The sequence below is a fragment of the Dreissena polymorpha genome, chromosome 3, assembly GCF_020536995.1.
Source record: "Dreissena polymorpha isolate Duluth1 chromosome 3, UMN_Dpol_1.0, whole genome shotgun sequence".
Taxonomy (NCBI): Eukaryota; Metazoa; Mollusca; class Bivalvia; order Myida; family Dreissenidae; genus Dreissena; species Dreissena polymorpha.
Window position 1 is genome coordinate 140,901,594 of NC_068357.1, and position 20,431 is coordinate 140,922,024.

Genomic DNA, 20,431 nt, shown 5'->3' on the forward strand with positions numbered 1-20,431 from the left:
TTCTGCTTCTATATTAAAAAAATAAAAGTAGTTGTGTGCTTTTTTCTGGTGAGAATTGATAATAATGCAAATTGGACATTGTTTTTACTTTGTATAATCATTTATTTCGATGTGAATTTTGAAGAACTCACATTTCCCATGTCATTTATGAAAAGAGAAATATTGTGTTTAATCAAGAACACTTTTGATTGTCTGAAATAATTGACAAAGCTAGTCATTTGTGTTTCAGCAAAGTGGACTCAGATTTGTTGCCAAAAGTGATGCCCAGCCTTCAGCATCTTCTTAACGACGAGAACGTCAATGTGCAGAAAAAAGTCATTCTGTCCCTACCCAGTGTCTACAGAGTTCTTCTCATGGTCAGTTTCTATAGATCCCAGTTCCCTAGGTTATTTTAGTATGCATGACTTATAGTTGAACAACAGAATTTTGAATGTACAGAATGTAAAGAATGCACACTAAGACATTACTAGTTTCTGAACATTTGAGCTCTACATAACATATGTTACATGTATCTATGAAGTCATAGTCTAGATGAACTTGTATGACTTGGTAATAGTTGTTAGATAAAGCCTATTAATTGACAGTCATTATAAAAAAGTAACGACGGTGACCGTTGAGATATACTCAATATTAATGGGTTTTATTTGTAGTGGCTGAGCATTACCAAATCTCCAACGCCAGAAATGACACAGGTGTGGGAGATAATGGCCAGTATGAAGAAACAGCTCTACAATATGCTGGACTCAGACAATGATGGGTAGGTTGTACATGTGTATGTCAATGGATTTGTATGCAATATGTTTTGGGGAAAGCAGTTTAAAGAGGGTAGGTTGTATATGTGCATGACATTGGTTTTGTATGCAATATGAATTGAGAAAAGCAGTTTAAAGGGACTTTTACCAAACATTTCAATTGACCTTGATCTATTGTTTTGCATTTAAAGTTAACCAAGAGTATTGCTGTTGATTGAATTTTTATGGCCCTGGATCAATAGATCGGGGGTATATTGTTTTTGTCCTGTCTGTCTGTCTGTCTGTCTGTCATTCTGTCCCAAAACTTAAACCTTGGTTAAAGTTTGATAACTTTTGCAATATTGAACATAGCAACTTAATATTTACCATGCATGTGTATCTCATGGAGCTGCTCATTTTGAGTGGTTAAAAGCCAAGGTCATCCTTCAAAGTCAAAGGTCAAATGTCATTGTATTTTTCTTTCCTAAAACTTAAACCTTCGTTACAGTTTTATCATAACTTTTTTAATATTGAACACAGCAACTTCATATTTGGCATGCACGTGTATCTCGTGGAGCTGCACATTTTGAGTGGTGAAAGGTCAAGGTAATTCTTCAGGTCAAAGGTAAAAAATTACACAAAAAAATTTCATTTCTCCATTCAATCTCTTACTTACTTCTCGTGGAGCTGCACATTTTGAGTGGTGAAAGGTCGAGGTCATCCTTCAAGGTCAAAGGTAAAAAAAATATCAAAGCAGCGTATAGGGGGCATTGTGTTTCTGACAAACACATCTCTTGTTTGTGTATCTTTTCCAGCTTTTAATGACACTTTTTTAGTATAATTTGTTGAAATCATGCATTAAGTTTTTATTTTGTTATTCAGAATACGAACACATTGCGTTAAGTTCACTGAAGGCCTGGTGTTGACATTGTCTAGAAGAACCGAGGTAACTCATTGCTTTTATGTTTATGAATGATATTCTGAAAGATTTTTTCCTCTTTAACTTTCATTTACTCTCGTGTTTATTTAAAAAGTAAAATAGTAGATGGCCACTTGACCCTTTTACCTTTATTCCCCATAATTGTTATCCCCCGCAACAGGCGGAGGGATATTTTTTAGCATTGTCCGTCTTTTCGTCCTTCCGTCCGGAGCCATATGTTGGAAGTGCTTTGGCAGATTTCATTGAAACTTGGTATGAGTATATATATGGATAAGAGGATGATGCACGCCAAATGGCATTGTACACCATCTGTTAATAACGGAGTTAAGGCCCTTTGTATCTGGAAAAAATGCTTTTTTAGTGTCAAATATAACACTTTTTTGTCTAGAAGCATATTGGCGGGGGATATCAATTCAACGAATTTGCTTGTTTATACCTTAAAATTGATTGCCACAATAATATAGGTAGCATAAGTGTATTTGATGTGATGTCCACATAGTGACAGAAAGGCACTTACTTTGAACCACAGTGTTGCATATGCTATAAGCATCCGAAGATCTTTTAAAAGCACTAAGCACTATTTGTTCCCATAAAATCACACTCAGGAGGGTCTCAATTGACACCAACACTCTTGAGGGGCCACAATGAAAAGAACTCAATAGACCCCAGAACTCTGAGGGGCCAAAATGAAACAAATTTATCTTTGTGTTATATTTAAGTTATATTTCTTAAAATCAACCTAGCATTCATCTCTTACCCTATAACGTTTCTGTCCCCAGGACTCTGAAGTACCGAAGTCCATCAAGACAGATGAGGTGAGTCTGGACAGCCTGCCGGACACGAGTCGATACCTGAAAGTGAGCAAACTGGAGGAAGAGGGCAAGAAGATGTTTGACGCCTTATTGCAGTTCATGGCTTCGCCACACATATCCAGGTAAGACAGGTGTATCATCAATTGTTTGTTGTCAATCCATATTGGTATAGAATTATTAAGGATAGTGGTAATATGTTTGACGCCCTACTGCACTTCATGGCCTACCATCACATATTGAGCTGATACAGGAGTATTATTGTTGTTGCTTTTTTTCTTAATACATATTATTGCATAGCACAGTAGGCTAATGTTTGTTGCACTGCTTCAAGTCATGGCCTCATACTTCCAGGTGAAAAACATGTTTCAATGATTGATTGTCACATTTTTCATTATAAGCAAAGTGAAGGAAGATGTACAATTTTTTGAAGCAGTTCAATGCATTTATAGCTCAACAACTCAAACTTGACTTTTAACTCTATTAACATACATTCCATACTTGAATTGTCTCATGACGTGTTCATATTTTTTAAGCAATCTCATAGTGTGATTGCTGTTATTCTAGTAAATTCAAGTAGCATGTTTCATACTTTTTTGTCCCATAAATCTCAGATTTGCTTTCAGTTAGAAACAGTTATTAAGTTATTTTCTTATATGTTAGTATATGCGCACATTATATTAAACTATGTATTGAATGCAATTTATTTGCAGATTTTATTGCCTGATTTGCTTAATAATTTTTTTTTAGCATTTAAAAAGGACAACCTGAAAGGATCTTGCAGACACTTCATTTCTTAATTTTACCCACATTCATGATAAAGATTTCTTAGGACACAGAACAGATTATTCCATTGATTATATTTTCTTCAATTTATTTAAAAAGATATTTGTTAAAGTCAATTGGATACACTTTTCAAGAATTTTCGTAACCCAACGACGCTTAAAAAGGACCATGCTTTTACAGATGATAAACAACAATAAACATATTTGCTTTACTTCGTATTTCAGTATCAACTTGATAACAGTAATGAGCAGCTTGTGTAATATTGCCAAACAGAGGCCTGCATTCTTCAGTCGTGTCGTTCAGGCTTATGAAGCCCTTCATGGTATGAACATTATTAGAGTCGTGTTGTGCAAAAATGGATCTTATGCCATAAGCAGTCATCATAGCTCCAGACCAGACTGTGCCTTCTGTTAATGCAGTCATAACAGGAGCTGCCCTGTTTGTGTTATTTTATCAGAAATTTAACCCTTGCATGATATATATCAAAAAAGAAAAGCTGCTGACCAGACTGCAAATAAGACCCATTTTCTAATGACGTGTGTCATCCAAGCATTTAATGACTAATGGATTTACAACCACAGTTGCTTGTATGAACTGATCTAAAGGTAACAAAATGTCAAGCTTTTTATCGTAAATAGGTGTTTGGCTTAAATAAGCCCTTGGGTTTGATACCACTTTCTGTGAATATGAATAATACCAACACTTCACCTCTACCATCAAATTTCCAAAATATATACTTTATCAAAGTTACTATAAGTTACAATATGCTGAATATTATAATAATGTCAAAACATTGGTGTAAATAGTTGCTGACTATATTCTGTTACGTCCTCTTGCAGTGAATCTTCCTCCGACCCTTGCAAAGTCTCAAGTGAGCAGTGTGCGTAAGAACTTGAAGATGCAGATGTTGTCTCTACTCAAGCATCCCCGCTCTGTGGACTTCCTCACTAACATCACCACCCTTCTCACTGACCTGGGTGCCACACAGAATGAGGTAGGTATATGTGACTGTGAGCCTTGTTTTGAGAATATGTGGTTTAATACATTTGCATAAGTGTTGTCCCAGATTAGCCTGTGCAGTGCGAACAGGCTAATTTGGGACAGCACTTTCTGCCTAAACTTGATTTTTGGTAAGAAGAAACTTCTTTTAAATGAACAATTCCGTAAAAGAGGACAGTGTCTTCCCTGATTAGCTTGTGTAAACTGAACAATCTAATCTGAGACAACGCAATACACCAATGCATTTAACCCCTTTTTCACAGAAAAGTGTTCATATGGTTGTCAGATAGCTTGGAAACAGAGTTTAGTGGTTTAACTGGCCACCATAATATGACAGAAACTCTCTTCAATACGATAAAGAATCAATATCACATGTGAGATAGCAATTTATAACTTCTGGCTACATGGCTTGGAATTTTTGCTGGCTTGGAATTTTTTTGCTCTTAACCTTGATCTGACCCAAACATAATTGTCCAAAAGAATTACGTCACAAATAAACCTTTCTTATCGATCTTTCATGGGTGGACTTAAACCGAAGTAAAGGGAATTCTTTGTGTTTTTTTGTAGTTTTTTTTGTTCAAAATGTTTTGCACAAGTTCAAGTGCTTATTTCTATAACATTTTATTTAAGTCACTAAAACGCTCAAAATCAACGAAAATTTCGTTAAGTATTTCGTAAAATAAAGTTAACACCTTAACAATCAGTGTTCCTTATAGCAATAGCCAAAATTTCAACGCTAGATGTGGTATGATTACTTAGATTTTTGTAGATACAAAATGCTCGTTTTTATTTATTTGTGGCCACAATTAATTCCCGCGCATATATCTATTCATACGACACACGAACACCGTGTTAGTGTTCATGTGTCGTATGAATAGATATGAAAAACAATAATAAAAACTGAGTTTTGTTTGGTTAAGTTTATTTTACGAAATATTGTACGAAATTTTCGTTGTTTTGAATAGTAATGTTACTTTAAACATTTATAAACAGAAAAATGAATGGAATGTTTAAATGTGTTATTTAGGTTAGAGCCAAGATGCATATCAAGTCATTCGTTTAACAAGACCGTTTTTTTGTACCAGATTGTCATTGTATATGCGTTCTGATTGGTTGGTTGCAGGTGTTGAAGGTGATGCCCAAGATGGAGGAAACCAAGAAAAGGAAGCGTGTTGACCCACAGTCCTCTATCAAAAAGATCAAAATTGATAGGGTAAGGATACATTTCTTTGTGAACATTTACTGACTGAATATGGTAGTGTCTTCAAGTAAACCAAGTTGGCGTACTGGGCTTGTGAAAAGTAAAACAGGCTGGTTGAAATTCAGAAATGTATATATTCAGGCTTTAAACCAAGTTAAACTGTGACTATAATTGCATTATGATTCGGGCTTCTGAATGTGAAGATTGTGCTTGTTGGAAAGTATTCGAGAGCAACAACATACTTTAAGTAAGTCACTTTTAATATGTTTACATTTAAAAATATTTTTTAGACTACTGTTTGTGTACCTGCAGCAGGTTCTCCAACATGCAGATGTAACTTGTTCTTTTGTTTGTCTCGAAGCAGCGATTTTTTTTTCCAATTGGGAAAAGGTACTGGTGCTAGCCTAAATGTGAAAAATTTGCGAGAAAAAAAACTGAAAACTGGAAAATTTGCATTGAGAAATCTTCAGATTGAGAAATGGTGTATTAAAATTTTTGCTCCCAAATGCTTTAAAATTGATAACTAAGTGTTGACAAGTTGTGAATATTATATTTACTTAGATTAAAACCATAGAGCACCAGACGGAAACTAACAAAATGTTGCATTTTATTTATTTAAACAAATAATAATTAATTTTTGGAAACCTTCAATTGGGTATTTTTTGGACAGCAATTTGTAGTTAGTTTTTCAATTGGAAAAGTGCTGTTTCCCGTAGTTTATAAAGAAGGAAAAAAAAGGCTGCAAGAAGAATTATACTAGAATCAGCTTTTCTTTGGATTGATCTACCACAAAGTGTGTGTGAATGTAGCATTGACTCAAGGTTAATATACTTAGTAGCTTGTGTATCATTGTTTATGAATATTAAGATGATGAAGATGCAAATTTACAAACAAGGCCCTTCTACAGAGTTTATATAAAATTGATTGAAAATAAAACCATAAAACTCAATAGAAATTAATTTTATTTCTCCTCAATGCTGTTGTTTAGGATGATGATGATGATGACATCGGAATGACGCCATGGACAGATCGGGAGAGCGACCGCAGGCTGCAGAATGTGAACATGCGCCAGACAGCCATTGACATCACGGCAGAGGATCTCGTACCACGACTCAATGCCAGCAACGTGGCTGACCTGGTGCTGATCAGCATGGTGGGTGAACAGGAATCTGTGAGCTCCTGTGAGGTGCTTTCAGAGAAAAAAGGTCTAATAAAATGTGGGAAAAGTGTCATCCCTTATAAGCCTGTGCAGTCCATACAGGCTAATCAGGTTTGGCACTTTCTGCTTGTATGTTATTTTATGTTTCAACGAAATCCTTTCTTAGCAAAAATCCAATTTAGGCAGAAAGTGTCTACCAAGATTATCCTATCAGACTGCACAAGCTTATCTTAATTTTAAGTGTCACTTCAACAAAGTCAAATTTCTACCTCTTATGACTGAATGGCATCATGATTGCAGGTGATGTTACCGGACACAATGCCGGCTCACTTCCAGGCGACGTACACGCCAATAGCTGCTGCAGGCACTGAAGGCCAGGTGAAGCACATGTCCCGTCTCCTAGCAACCCAGCTAACCACGGCGGGCATGGGCAAGGGCATAGCTGAGGTGCAGAGGGACCAGGTACAGGGCTTCTTTATTCTTCTTTAGCAGAGGCTCAATGTAGGCTCCTTCCCAGATGATAGCTTTTCAAAATCATGCAGTTATGCAGAAATATTTACCCCATATTTCAAGATAATAATAAACACTGTTCCCCTTCCTTAATTTGGTCAAATATTATTTCCCAAAACGGGAGGCTAGACCTTTTTTCCCCAAATCAATGACAAGCCCTGGGGTAAGCATGTGCAGGGGACGTTGTGGTGTACTTGGACGTAAATGCAGAAATAGGATTCTTTTTAAATTGGCTGAATCTGTTTAAAAGGCAGGAGCTTTGCTCAAGTATTTTTGTTCCTTTTAGATTTTTCCATAATTACAACTTTTTGACTGCTGGATTTTTGTTTGAGGTGGTAGAAAAATAGTAAGAAAAGCCAGTGACTGATGATCTTTTCAATAGCATGTTAATGCTGGTGGAAGATCTTACTTCATTTTTAGTGCTCAGTAAAAAATAGCTGCAGCATATTTTAAACTATATTACTGTGTAATGAAGAGGTATTCATGAAATGTAAAAATTCTTTCACTGAAGCCAACAGATATTCTCAAGTCTGTTTATCAGGATTTGTGTATGTGTTTTCAGGCTGCCCAAAAGAACTCGATGTTTGATGGGGGAGAGACCCCTGCATTTCAGGGCACGTCTCCCAAACAGCTGATCTCAACTGTCGTTGGTAAGTACCTGAAGAGTAAACTGAATTTTTTGTGATTGGTTGGAGATTGTTGTAGTTTCTTGCCATCTATTGATCCAAAATATTTAACCCATAGAATAACATAGATCTCTCAACAGTTTTGTTGACTAAAGTTGGATTGTCAATAATTTGGGAGTAACTTGATTTGATAATGTTACCTTGTGGTATTATTTATAACTGTAATATAAACTGAATCCTATTAGAGAATGCTATATTTGCTGATAATTAGAATACTGACTGACTTACTAATAGGTATTTAAAAAACTTCAAAAGCAAGATGAAATGTTAATACTGATGTATTTTTTTAAGAAATTTATTTACAGGAGAGCTTAAGTTTCCTTGATCCTGTTATATTGATATGCCAGAGTTATTTGGCTTCAGTTATTTTTATGCATATAGCAGTTGAACTGTCAGTCCGTCTGTCTGTCTGTCTGTGTGTCCGTCCGAAAACTTTAACATTGACCATAACTTTTGCAATATTGATGATAGCAACTTGATATTTGGCATGCATGCGTATCTCATGAAGCTGCACATTTTGAGTGGTGAAAGGTCAAGGTCATCCTTCAAGGTCAAAAGTAAAAAAATACAATCCAAGGGAAGTAATAAGCTTTAAAAGGGAGATAATTTCTAAACCTGCCAAATGATGTATTGAAATTTTATTTAACAGCGGCGCAATAGGGGGCATTGTGTTTCTGACAAACATATGTCTTGTTCTAATATATTATATGGTATTTTATGTTGTTTTTTTAAGGTGGACACAGTGCAACTTCAAAACTAGATCTCCTGAACAAGGCAATGCTGCCACCACCTCCCATGGTAGTTTACTTTGTTATAGACTTCTTTCTGGTTACATTTTGTATTTAGACCTGAGCACAACCAGAAAGCCAAATTGTGCTCGATATTTACTCCCTTAATGTAACATGCAAGTGAAGTCCGTGCTTCTTACTTTTTTTGCAACAGTCATACAAAAATCACTTGTCTTGCAGAAAAAAGCACATATTCATGCACAATTTTGTTGTGTTTTTTTCCCCAGAGATTTCTTGTCTGACATTTGTTTTCCATTACTGGAACCAGTCTCATGTAAAGGACATGAAGTATACAAATCTGCATTCTTTTTTTTTCGATCAATCAACATGGTAACAGTATTTTAGTGTCTTGATTTGTCTTGCAGTTTCCATCTAAGAGAGGAGTGAAACACTTCAAGTTGTCAGCGGTGACCAACCTATTGGACCCAGAGCAGGGTGAGGCACTGTCCATCATGGCCCTTGAAAGATTGCTGGATGCAGAAAGTGAGTTTGTGCAAATCTTAGTGGCTCAGATGGTGAGACCTTTACTTTTAGTTTGCCTGCAGTATTAATATTCAGAAATTATCAGTTTTTGAAATTTTGCGCATTTGTGCTGTTTTATATCCTGTTTAATTCTGTAAAAACATGTTTAATAGTGACTTTGGTTTGTGTCTGCTTGCCAGTTGGGATCTAACTTGCAAGACATGAAATCTGTCTCACTAATTTTGTTTGCACTACTAAGCTTTGATGAAACCTTTCCCCCATAAGAAGCAAAGTGATTTGGCTTTTTCAACCAGCATAAAACCAGAACAGCCTGCGAGTCTCGCAGACTGTTAAGGTTTTATGCTTCTTGCTGCTCATCAGTAACTAGGGGTTGGAAATGAAGCCTTTAAAGCTTGAATTTAGTAATAAAGGTATTTAATTATATTTAATATTCTAAGGGACTTTCAATGCGTCAAAATAGTTATCTATGTTGTAAAGGGCTGTACAATGTTATTTCTTCAGAGAAAGCCACCTTGGGCAATGCACTAGCTGCCAGGACCAAGATTCTGTCCTGCCTTGTTACCCAGTTTGGAGGTGAATTTAAGGAAAGTGAGTATGCCAAAATGTCAGCATAAAAATGAGGGACTGAAGTATACACAACTTTACCTGTGACTCATTTAAACAATAATAAATATATGACTGTTGTATAAAATCTTATTCAACCAAATGCTAATGCACCTAGTGCGCTATTTTTTTTTTTTTTATGCCCCCGGATCAAAAGATCGGGGGCAGATTGTTTTTGGATTGTCTGTCTGTCTGTCATTCATTCATTCATTGTGTGTGTCCCAAAACTTTATCCTTGATTAAAGTTTTGCAATAACTTTTGCATTATTGAAGATAGCAACTTGATATTTGGCATGCATGTGTGTCTCATGGTGCTGCACATTTTGAGTGGTGAAAGGTCAAGATCAAGGTCATCCTTCAAGCTCAAATGTCAAATATATGGCTTCAAAGCAGCGCAATAGGGGGCATTGTGTTTCTGACAAACACATCTCTTGTTTATGAATTACTGTAAATATACACAGTTCACATTTACATCGGGGATAAGGTTCTTGAAGCTTAATTCGAATATGTACTATACGTTTACAAGACATGTCCAGTCCTTACGTGCCGAATGATTTTATCTCTGTTCAGAAGAAATCCTAAAAATTACCTTTGAGCTCCCCTTATGTGTGTCTCTGATGCATTAATTAAGCTCTGGGGTTGAAAAATCTCTGTAAAACTTACTTGGAGAAAACACAACAGAGGTTGAATGTTCAACTATTGTAGCTGATCAACCATTCCATATAAGACATGATGATGTCAGATTCAAACCTCATAATATCTCTTTTTATTGCATTGCTGCCCTATTTCAGTTTTGAAGGAGTACATCTTCACAGACCTGCGTAACCGTGTGGAGCTGGCCTTCACCTGGCTGTATCAGGAGTACGCAGCCTCCATGGATATGGTCGCTGTGACGACCGACACCAACAAGCACAACATGACCAGCTACGATGAGTGTCTCACCCTCATACTGGATGGGCTGCTCAAAGTGGCCGACACCAAAGAGGGGTAGGCTGCAGTGGCGTAGTGCATTTGTTGTCCCCTTATTAACATTCATCTCTGGGAGCGATCTTTTGCAGAGACCGAGAAACCTGCCTCCACATTTTCAGATAATCTGTCCTGACTGAATCTATACATCTGTCTGACTTTTGTTGCAGCTTTTGGACAATGAATTTTAAAAAAGAAATAGGAGTTTATATGGTTATAATTTATATTTTTATTGTATGTGTTTGATGAGCATTATGAATTAAAACATTATCATATTTAGAAGTGTAACACATTAGATGTTCAGAAAATGCGATTGTTGATGAATGGAAATTATCATTAAACAAGAGCCAGTGCAAAAAATAAATCTTGAGTAAATGTTCTTGAGAATATTGTTCGTTATAAGGATGATTATAAAGTTACTTCTCCATTTCAATAATTAATTTAGGAGTTGTAGAAACTCAAGGATTGTCAATGTATTTTTTCTTTCAGAATATTTCACAAGGTGCTGCTTGAAGCCCCAGCTATTACCGACAATGCATTATATATCCTTAGAAGATTCTGTCTGGACGATGTAAGTACATGACTTATGTTCCGTGTGGGACCATGTGGTGTCATTTTATGACATACATTCTTGACCGAAAATTAGTGTTTCTACATGCAGGTGTGTGATTGTTCTTTCAGCTGATTTCCCCATTTGATTTTAAATTTTGCTTGACAAATATTTAATTACTTTGCTGGGTCTATTTAAATGGTAATGTTCATGTTAACACAGCAGTGGGGAGGTTCCTCCCTTAAAGAGTGTCTGAAATTGTGCTGCTGTATATGACTCTAAAACAATTATATCCATTTTTTTTAATGGTGAAAGAAATCACGTCAGGATTAATAGATCTATTATGTTCATAGATTTTTGCTTAGCACAATGTGCAAGCAGAAACTTATTCATATCTGTTATCCTTTGCAGAAAAGAGTGGAGTCCGGTCTAAAGACTTTGCGGACATTGATTATGACTCGACCTGCTCATAGGTTACGATTCCTGGATGTTCTTCTAGAGTTTACCTCTAGTGACCAAAATGAGGTTATGCATAGCTTCTTGTAGCATAAGTGATGTAGTATGTCTGCCATTACATGATATGGAAAGCAAAAAACTGTGTACTTAATGACAAATGAGCTAAACTGTGTCATTCTATTCAAATAAATATGCCTTTAATCTAGGGTTTAGTTTTAATTCCATTAATTTTTTTATTTTTGCACTGTTATTATTTTTAAATGTGAAACTCTTTGTTCGATAATTGCTATTGGTTTTTATGAGATATTCAGTAAACTTAACCTACCCTTGGTCTAAAGAGCTTGCACTATGGTTCATTATGAAATGTTTCATTTAAGGTTAATTGTATGTTGATCTTTTATGACTAGATATGTAATTTTTATGCAGTTCAGTGTTTTAACAGAATATGGACGATTGTAACATCATTATTGTTTGTGTCATTTACAGCTGCGAAGCCAAGCTATAACATGTACCAAGAATCTGTATGAGACACAGCAGGCACACCATGCTATCGAGGTAACAGATGGTCTCTTTGCTTTAAGAAATTATAATTAGTTTGAGGATTTATATTCATATATATATATAGACTTATAAAGTTGGAAGTAAAGAAAGGTTTTCAACAACATGCACACACAATAGTTGAAGTCCTTTTTTTGTGAATGGTTAAATATGGAATAAATCTTATGCCATGATTTCATTTTTTTCTATGAAAGTTCGATTAATACATTGTTTATTTACATTGAGACATACACTGTAACTCCAATATAATGCGGTTGACGGGGTCCAAGCCACGCAACAGCGTTATAAACGGACAGCGTTATAAGTTTTGAGCTTATTTATTTAAGGGGCTATAAAAACAGGTATAGTATAGCCTATAATATAGGTCCTGTGTATTGTCATGCTGTGTTGTCATCCGCAAATACATGCATATAAACCGAATCGAACGATAACAGTATACATACCGCTTTTCTAATGAGCACATTTATCCGATAATCCAATATAATTACATCACTTGCGAAAAAATAATGTTTAACAATTATGACACAAAATATGTTTACAAACTTCGTAAACAAATTCATATGCCTACGCCATTTTTCAGAAAAATTAGTACAGTGCATTATGGGACACAGCTTTCATTGGACGAGCGAATTTAAATTTAGATTGAATGCAATACGATACATGTACAAAGAAATTTTTTATTGCATCATACGCAGCATGTTGAAAACGTGCTCTCCGTGGACTTTCTGATAACGGGCAAAAATTTAAGTGCATCTCTGTTAACTATTACACTGCGTTAGCATGTAAATAAATCGTCAGGATTTTTAAATTTATTTTTCATATACGTTCTTAAACTTTAAACACACACAAAGATATTTTTATTTATCAAGCATGTGTAGCATATAATAAACAATAACACACTTACACAGCCATAGATTATACAATGAAAAACAATACAAGATAAATACAAAACATAAACAGGTAATCGTTTTAAATAACTTTAATTTGATAATTATTCCGCCTGCACTTTCCTTATTGAAATTAGCGCACCGAACCGCTCTGATAGGGAATACATGTAATAAATACCGACTTGCGAGTTTTCACACCTTTTTGGCATTACACAACAGATTAACACCAATTAGCTGTTGAGTGTCGTTTAACCTCTAATCGATTAAAATCAGTTAAAGGGACGGAAAAAGCAATCAAGCTGTGATCGCCGGCTTCTTTGAATTTATGAAAATACATGATGTTGCATAACATGGATTTGAAACAGAAATGGAAGGTTGGAGAAAAAACGGGATCCAAGGACCCCCCCCGCGTTATATTGGACAGAGCGTTATAACGGACCGCACTATATTGGAGTTACAGTGTAAACAATCATTCTAAGTTTTCAAAATATTGTCGCCAGTGACTTCCACATTTGTAACTTTTTCATGTTGAATAAATTTAATGTGTTATTTTTCAGTACTATGCTGTGCAGATGTTGAAATACCTGCTTTTACCAAAGCCCTCACCTGAGCTATATGCCAAGCTTCGTGGCAGACAAGGTATGTGAAATATGAATGTGGATACTTGCAAAAAAAAGCAATTTATTAAATATTTAATATACATTCAAGCAGTGATGAGTGATGCCATTCTTGAAGTATGACAGTTGCTTCCATAAGTATGTACTTTTTGTGCATGATGAATGAAGACTTTGTAATTACTTTTACTGGGCTGACATACTGTTTAAATATATATTTATTTTTTTTCTGAAGAAAAATTTATCAAGTTTTTTTTTTGCGCAAAGAGAACAACTGTTGTCCATAAGGTACAGATTTATCATTGTTTAAAAAAAGAAAATGGCGTCTATTATGAATATTTACAATTGCTTTTGAAATGTACGCATCTTTATGTTGGCACATTTATTACTGCATGCATCAAGGAGGGTTGAAAAAAACACTCCTCTGTGTGATTTGCAATGTGTCCAGGCTTGTTAATTAGGATAAAGACAGTATTTCATTTGCAGATTGCACAAAACAGAAATAGTAGACTCTACCAGTAAGACTTGTTAATTTCTGAATATAAATTAATAACATTTATTTTCGCGGAAACGATTGTTGTTTACTGGTTTCTATAGATACGATTACAGACTACTTTGTCTGTTTCGTTATGTACGGATTGCCTTGGTCCAGATTGTTAGTACTATAGAATTACGCAATTTCCGTACCACGTGATATGTGTTCATTTGTGTGATGTTTATTGGAGCAAAATATATTGTAATCATGTCATTAAACTAGTCAACTGAACAAATGTGTTGTTTAATTGATATCGTTGCAGTCGTAAAATAATAAGAAATATGACAGAAAATTGACAATTCTTATTTCCTGCAATTGATCTTGTATTTCAGTGGCTCCAGACACGTGGAACGAAGATGCCATCAAGATGTCCCTGTATCTTTATCTGGGACTCCTGCCTTCCAACCACAAACTCATACACGAGTAAGCATGACCCATTTCTCACCTGTCTGGTTAAACAAGCTGTCTATGTTCATTGCTTAGCTTAACTAAGAGCATATTGATTGTCAAGTGAGAAATCTTTTATTTTGTACCTATACAATTTTCTGTCACCAATTTATACTATATTCAACAAAAGATACGTGATGCCATGGTATCCTCTTTTTGCTGTTTTGATATCATAGTGATAGCCTCATTTGGGCACAATGTGGCTCATACGCATTTCGTATAAGTTATGAGTATATATATGGATAAGAGGATGATGCACGTTGGCGTTGTCCATCCGTCCAGAAAACTTTTGTGTCCAGAAGTATAATGGCGGGGGATATCAATTCAATGAATTTGCTTGTTGCATTTGGGATTGTATGGATATGAGCAGTCCAGTGTATGTTCTATTTTGCTGTTCTTTCCAGACTAGCAACTGTGTACACTTCAACAAATGCAGACATCAAGAGGACAGTTTTACGCATGTTGGAAGCACCGGTATGGTATAGTTTTGTATTTGTCATTCCCTTCAGTAGCCTTTAAATTAATTGTTTGTTAAGCTGATATAACTTCATGATAACTATGTGTATTGTGAATGGTAGTTAGCAATATACAATGTTCCATTATAAGTTATCATCAATCCAAATCAGTACAAAAGTGATCCTTACAAGATTTGATGTTGATGGTAGATGGTAGCTTTTCAGCGTGCATACCTTTATAGGCTAGATTGAACTTTACCGGTACGCAGTTGTTTACCAGTTGTAGCCCCCGAAACTAAGGAAATATATAGGATAAAAAGGATTATAAGGTGTTGCGTTAGTTGTTATGTGTTAGGTGTTAAGGGTTAGGGTTAGGGTACGCTGTTTGATGTTAAGTGTTGCGTACCGGTAAAGTTCAATCGTCCCACTTTATAAATGAATACCCTTAACCCTTTCCATTAAGATACGCACTTTGACACATTTGTAATCTCGTAGTCAAATTAAATTAAAATTTTATTTTTTTTTTTAAAACTAGATTCAAGATTTTAACACTTCATTTCCAACCCTAAGTTACTGATGAGCAGCAAACAGCATAAAAGATGAACAGACTGTGAGTTATTAGCAGGCTGTTCTGGTTATATGTTGGTTGCATATATCAATTTTCATTTTGCTCGTTAGTGGGAAAGGATGCCTCATGTTGAGCCCTATGTTTGTTACAGGTGCGAGGTATGGGCATGGACTCCCCAGAGCTGCTGCTGTTTGTGGAGAACTGTCCCAAGGGGGCGGAGACACTGGTTACCAGGGTGATACACATCCTCACTGACAAAGGTATGCCACCTGTTTGATTTTCTGGTTATTGTTTGTTTTATAAGCACAGTTTCTCACATAGGTTGGAGCTTTAAGCTGCATGTTGAAGAAATCTGCGACACGTCCAAAGTAAAAATCATCAGGACTTTTTGAAGTTTAAAGATAAAAACAAGTCAATTGAGAGTTGTGTAACAAAACCAACCAATTCTACAGATTTAGTAACAAAAGCAGAGGTATTTATGTGTGGACTAGTGGTGGCTTGAAATTGCCAATCATCACTGTGAATGAGTTGTGCCTGACACTTAAACAGATGTTTCCAGATTCAAAGATCGCAAAAGGTAAATGCCCTATAGATGAACTGAAACACTTGATGATCTATTCTAGCAAAGAGTTTTCATTGCAGATCCATTTAGTATATGTTTCTGTATTGTCCTGAAACATGACACTGACTTGTACATGTAGTAAAAGAGTGCAGAACATTTAAATATCCAGTTTAGTATTCTGATTTATTATACCCCAACAAACGAAGTTTAGGGGGGTATATAGGAATGAGCTTGTCGGTCGGTCTGTATTAAGTGTCCGCTCTCTAATTCAAGTTGTTTTCATCCAATCTTCACCAAACTTGGTCAGATGTTGTATCTAGATGATGTCTAGGTCAAGTTCGAATATCGGTCATGCCTGGTCAAAAATAAGCTCACAAGGTCACTTAGTGCGTTTTAAACATTGAGCATGGTATCCGCTCTCTAATTCAAGTAGTTTTCATCAGAGCTTCACCAAACTTGGTCAGAAGTTGTATATAGATGATGTGTAGGTCAAGTTCGAACATGGGCTTTGCTGGGTCAAAAACTAGGTCACGGAGTCACTTAGTGCGTTTTAAACATTGAGCATGGTGTCCGCTCTCTAATTCAAGTAGTTTTCATCAGAGCTTCACCAAACTTGGTCAGAAGTTGTATCTAGATGATGTGTAGATCAAGTTCGAACATGAGCCATGCCGGGTCAAAAACAAGGTCACGGGGTCACTTAGTGCGTTTTTAAACATTAAGCATGGTGTCCGTTGTTTTTTGTGAAGACAACATGCAAAATATTCTGTGTCAATGCGGAATTTAGGGGTATTCGTCACGTCTGTGACAAAACTCTAGTTAAAGATAAACTTCAGAAATAAAAAAAACTGCTTATTATGCCCTAGGATCGAAAGATTGGGGGTATATTGTTTTTGGCCTGTCTGTCTGTCTGTCCCAAAACATTAACCGTTGTTAAAGTTTTGCAATAACTTTAGCATTATTGAAGATAGCAACTTAATATTTGGCATGCATGTGTATCTCATGGAGCTTCACATTTTGAGTGGTCTAAGGTCAAGGTCAAGGTTATCCTTCAAGGTCAAAGGTCAAATTTATGGCTTCAAAGCGGTGCAATAGGGGGCATTGTGTTTCTGACAAACACATCTGCTTCTTGTTACAATCAATAAGTACAGGTCTTGTAGGGTAAACCTCGTGTTGTATGGGCTTTACAACTAAATTTTGTGAATATTAGAGACAAGTACTCCAAACTACTGATAAAGTACTCTAAAACTACTGATCAGCACAAAATGGGGTAAACAGGTCTGATACTATGATGTAACTTTTTTTGCTATCTTAGTTATTAAAAAAGGGTCAAATGACATATATTTTTGTTCATGATCTTTCCTGCTTTGCTCAGTAAACAAAATATCAGCTATCTTGCTTTTTTAGTTTTTATATATCTATAAACATATGACCGAGCTTTCTAGTTCAATTGATGATGCTGGATACACATCAGAGGATTTGGGGTTTGATTCTTGGGGCGGGGTCATAACTTGTGTGGGCATTGGGCATAAAATTATTTTTACGGCCATTCTCCCCCTTTCTCTGATCAAGTACATCAGTTGTCAGATACTGGCAGGAGTATGTGCCCTTGTTAGTAGTAAACCTGCTTGGCAAGGTAATATACCAGCATGTAAAATGGCTGCGAGTATATACCTGAAATGCTGTGAATATTGCAAACAATCTGGAAAGAAAACTTATGTTCACTTGTGAAATAAATACAGCATGGCATACTTTACAAAACATCCTAAATATATATATAAGCTGCGTTCTGAGAAAACTGGGCTTTATGCATATGCGTAAAGTGTCGTCCCAGATTAGCCTGTGCAGATCAGGGACGACACTTTCCGCCTCAATTGGATTTTTGCTAAGAAGAGACTTCATTTGAACAAAAAATGTCATAAAAGCGGAAAGTGTTGTCCCTGATTGGCATGTGCGGACTGCACAGGCTAATCTGGGACGACACTTTACACACAAGCATTAAGACCAGTTTTCTCAGAACGCGGCTCATATATAGTTGAACAATTTTACTGTCATTTCAGCTGCTCCGTCGCCTGAGCTGGTAGAGCGTGTGAGAGATCTGTACCACAAACGTGTGCCCGATGTGCGCTTCCTCATACCTGTACTCATTGGGCTCAACAAGGTGAGGACTAACTAATTACCTGAGCTATATTGCATAAAATGCCTCTGTCAAGTCTGACCTCAAGTAGGACTTTAAACGTTTATTTTTGTTTTTTAAGAGCCTCATGCAAAACTATATAACAGTGTTTATCAAGTTCCTTGTGTGCATTGCAGTGATTTGCATTCAGAAAAATAACATCTAAATAATGTGAGCTATATTGACAATTTTTCAACATTGGATATGTATGGAAAGATCTTTATATAAAGTGTTCACAAACTTTAACTCTTTCAGTGCGGGAACCGAATTTTGAAGGCCTTTGCAAACAGTTTGGATCCAGATGAGACGCCACAGAACGTGGCGTTTCATCTGGATCCAAACTGTTTGCTATTTTGATATTATTCTTTGAAAAAAAATCGAAGAAAATGCTAATTTTAGAAATTCAGCAGACGACATTTTAGCAGACGACAAATTTCCCAGCATGCAAAGGGTTAAACAAGTATGAGGATTCTGTTTGTTTGTTTGTTTGTAATCCCTTATGTGCAATAAGTATAAGAGGTTTTAGCATGGTATGTGTTTCAAGATTCGTACCAGTTACATGTATATCATATGAGCCCTGCTCTGTGAAAAGGGGGTTTAATGCTTGTGCGAAAAGTGCCGTCACAGATTAGCATGTGCAGTCCGCACAGGCTAATCTTGGACGACACTTTCTGCTTATATATATTTTGTTAAAAATAAAGCCTCTTCTTAGCAAAAATCCAGTTTAGGCTGTAAGTGTTGTCCCCGATTAGCCTGTTCAAACTGCACAGGCTAATCTGGGATGACACTTTGCGCACATGCATTAAACCCCTTTTTCACAGAGCACGGCCCATATATTTTCTTTTGCAGAAAGAAGTTATTGCAGCATTACCTAAGTTAATCAAACTGAACCCAGTGGTTGTGAAGGAAGTGTTCAACCGACTTCTGGGTGGGCATGGTGGGTACTGAAATTAAAACGTGGATGAAATATTCTAGCGTCCATGTATTAACTTAATGAGCATTTCAAGCGGCTTTAACATGTACAGGAGATTTCAAGCAACAAAAAATGGTTTTAAAAGTGTATACTTATTATTGATCTGAGTACAGTCGAAACTGACCTAACGGCCACCTGAATTTACCGGTCACCTGCAGACAACGGTCAGTCTGGAATCCCCCCGACGAAAAACACTCTATATTACACTTGAATTCAACGGCCACCTGTCCATAACGGCCAACGGCCACTACATTCCACTCCGAAATTCATGTTTGACCTGAAATCAACGGTCACGCGTCAGTCGTCTCGAGCCGCGAAAATTAAAAACACAGCACATCATGTGTCCGTCTATTTTGCGGTAAAAGCGTCTGATAGAGGTACTTGTCTTTGATATTATAAAAGCGGCCCGCTGCGAGTAAACAAACAATTTGTGCATCCATGACCGGTATGTAAAATTGTTTCACCATTATTATTGAATTTTCATTTTGATTGCATTAAAAGACCAATTGTCTGCAACTCATTTTGCTACCAGTTGTTTATTAAAAATATATTTTATATTCGTTACTTTACATGACTAATCCACTCCTCTAAGCCGAAATGATCCGTAAAACAAAATTGTGTCTTTGTGTCGTATGAACGAATCTGCACTAAAACTAAATTTAGGTTCACATCGTACATGCATGATCAGTTGTTTAACGAAAAGAAGGTTGATATTCAAATGCATTTTTTTTCTCTCTCCGGGATAGTGTTTTAGTATGTTGATGCTGAATTAACAAATATAAGTGTACATTGTATATGAAGTGAAAATACCAAAAATAAACAACGGTTGCGATAGCCAGCTATAAACTGTTAGATGCCCATAATATCACTTTAAACAGGTGACATTAACAATAACAATGTGTATTAATAGCAATTATCGTCTGCATGCATAACGCATTAGCGCGTGAGAAAGTCTATTGATCTGTATCGCTGATTAAGTGTTAAAAACAATA

The 20,431-nt window shown here is 36.1% G+C and overlaps 1 protein-coding gene across 2 annotated transcripts in view; it reads left to right on the forward strand.

Annotated features, from left to right (window-relative positions):
• LOC127871694 (symplekin-like) overlaps positions 1-20,431 on the forward strand; it is a 34,551-nt gene that overhangs the window by 3,043 nt on the left and 11,077 nt on the right. For both annotated transcript variants that reach the window (XM_052414824.1, XM_052414823.1), the window contains exons 5-27: positions 230-356; positions 651-757; positions 1,614-1,677; positions 2,451-2,605; positions 3,491-3,588; positions 4,106-4,260; positions 5,389-5,478; positions 6,455-6,619; positions 6,926-7,087; positions 7,698-7,785; positions 8,555-8,619; positions 8,975-9,092; positions 9,594-9,680; positions 10,487-10,682; positions 11,151-11,232; positions 11,623-11,736; positions 12,154-12,222; positions 13,670-13,751; positions 14,594-14,684; positions 15,113-15,182; positions 15,883-15,991; positions 18,351-18,451; positions 19,316-19,403. In XM_052414824.1, the coding sequence (XP_052270784.1) occupies positions 230-356; positions 651-757; positions 1,614-1,677; positions 2,451-2,605; positions 3,491-3,588; positions 4,106-4,260; positions 5,389-5,478; positions 6,455-6,619; positions 6,926-7,087; positions 7,698-7,785; positions 8,555-8,619; positions 8,975-9,092; positions 9,594-9,680; positions 10,487-10,682; positions 11,151-11,232; positions 11,623-11,736; positions 12,154-12,222; positions 13,670-13,751; positions 14,594-14,684; positions 15,113-15,182; positions 15,883-15,991; positions 18,351-18,451; positions 19,316-19,403 (2,483 nt within the window). The remainder of the gene's footprint in view (positions 1-229; positions 357-650; positions 758-1,613; positions 1,678-2,450; positions 2,606-3,490; positions 3,589-4,105; positions 4,261-5,388; positions 5,479-6,454; positions 6,620-6,925; positions 7,088-7,697; positions 7,786-8,554; positions 8,620-8,974; positions 9,093-9,593; positions 9,681-10,486; positions 10,683-11,150; positions 11,233-11,622; positions 11,737-12,153; positions 12,223-13,669; positions 13,752-14,593; positions 14,685-15,112; positions 15,183-15,882; positions 15,992-18,350; positions 18,452-19,315; positions 19,404-20,431) is intronic.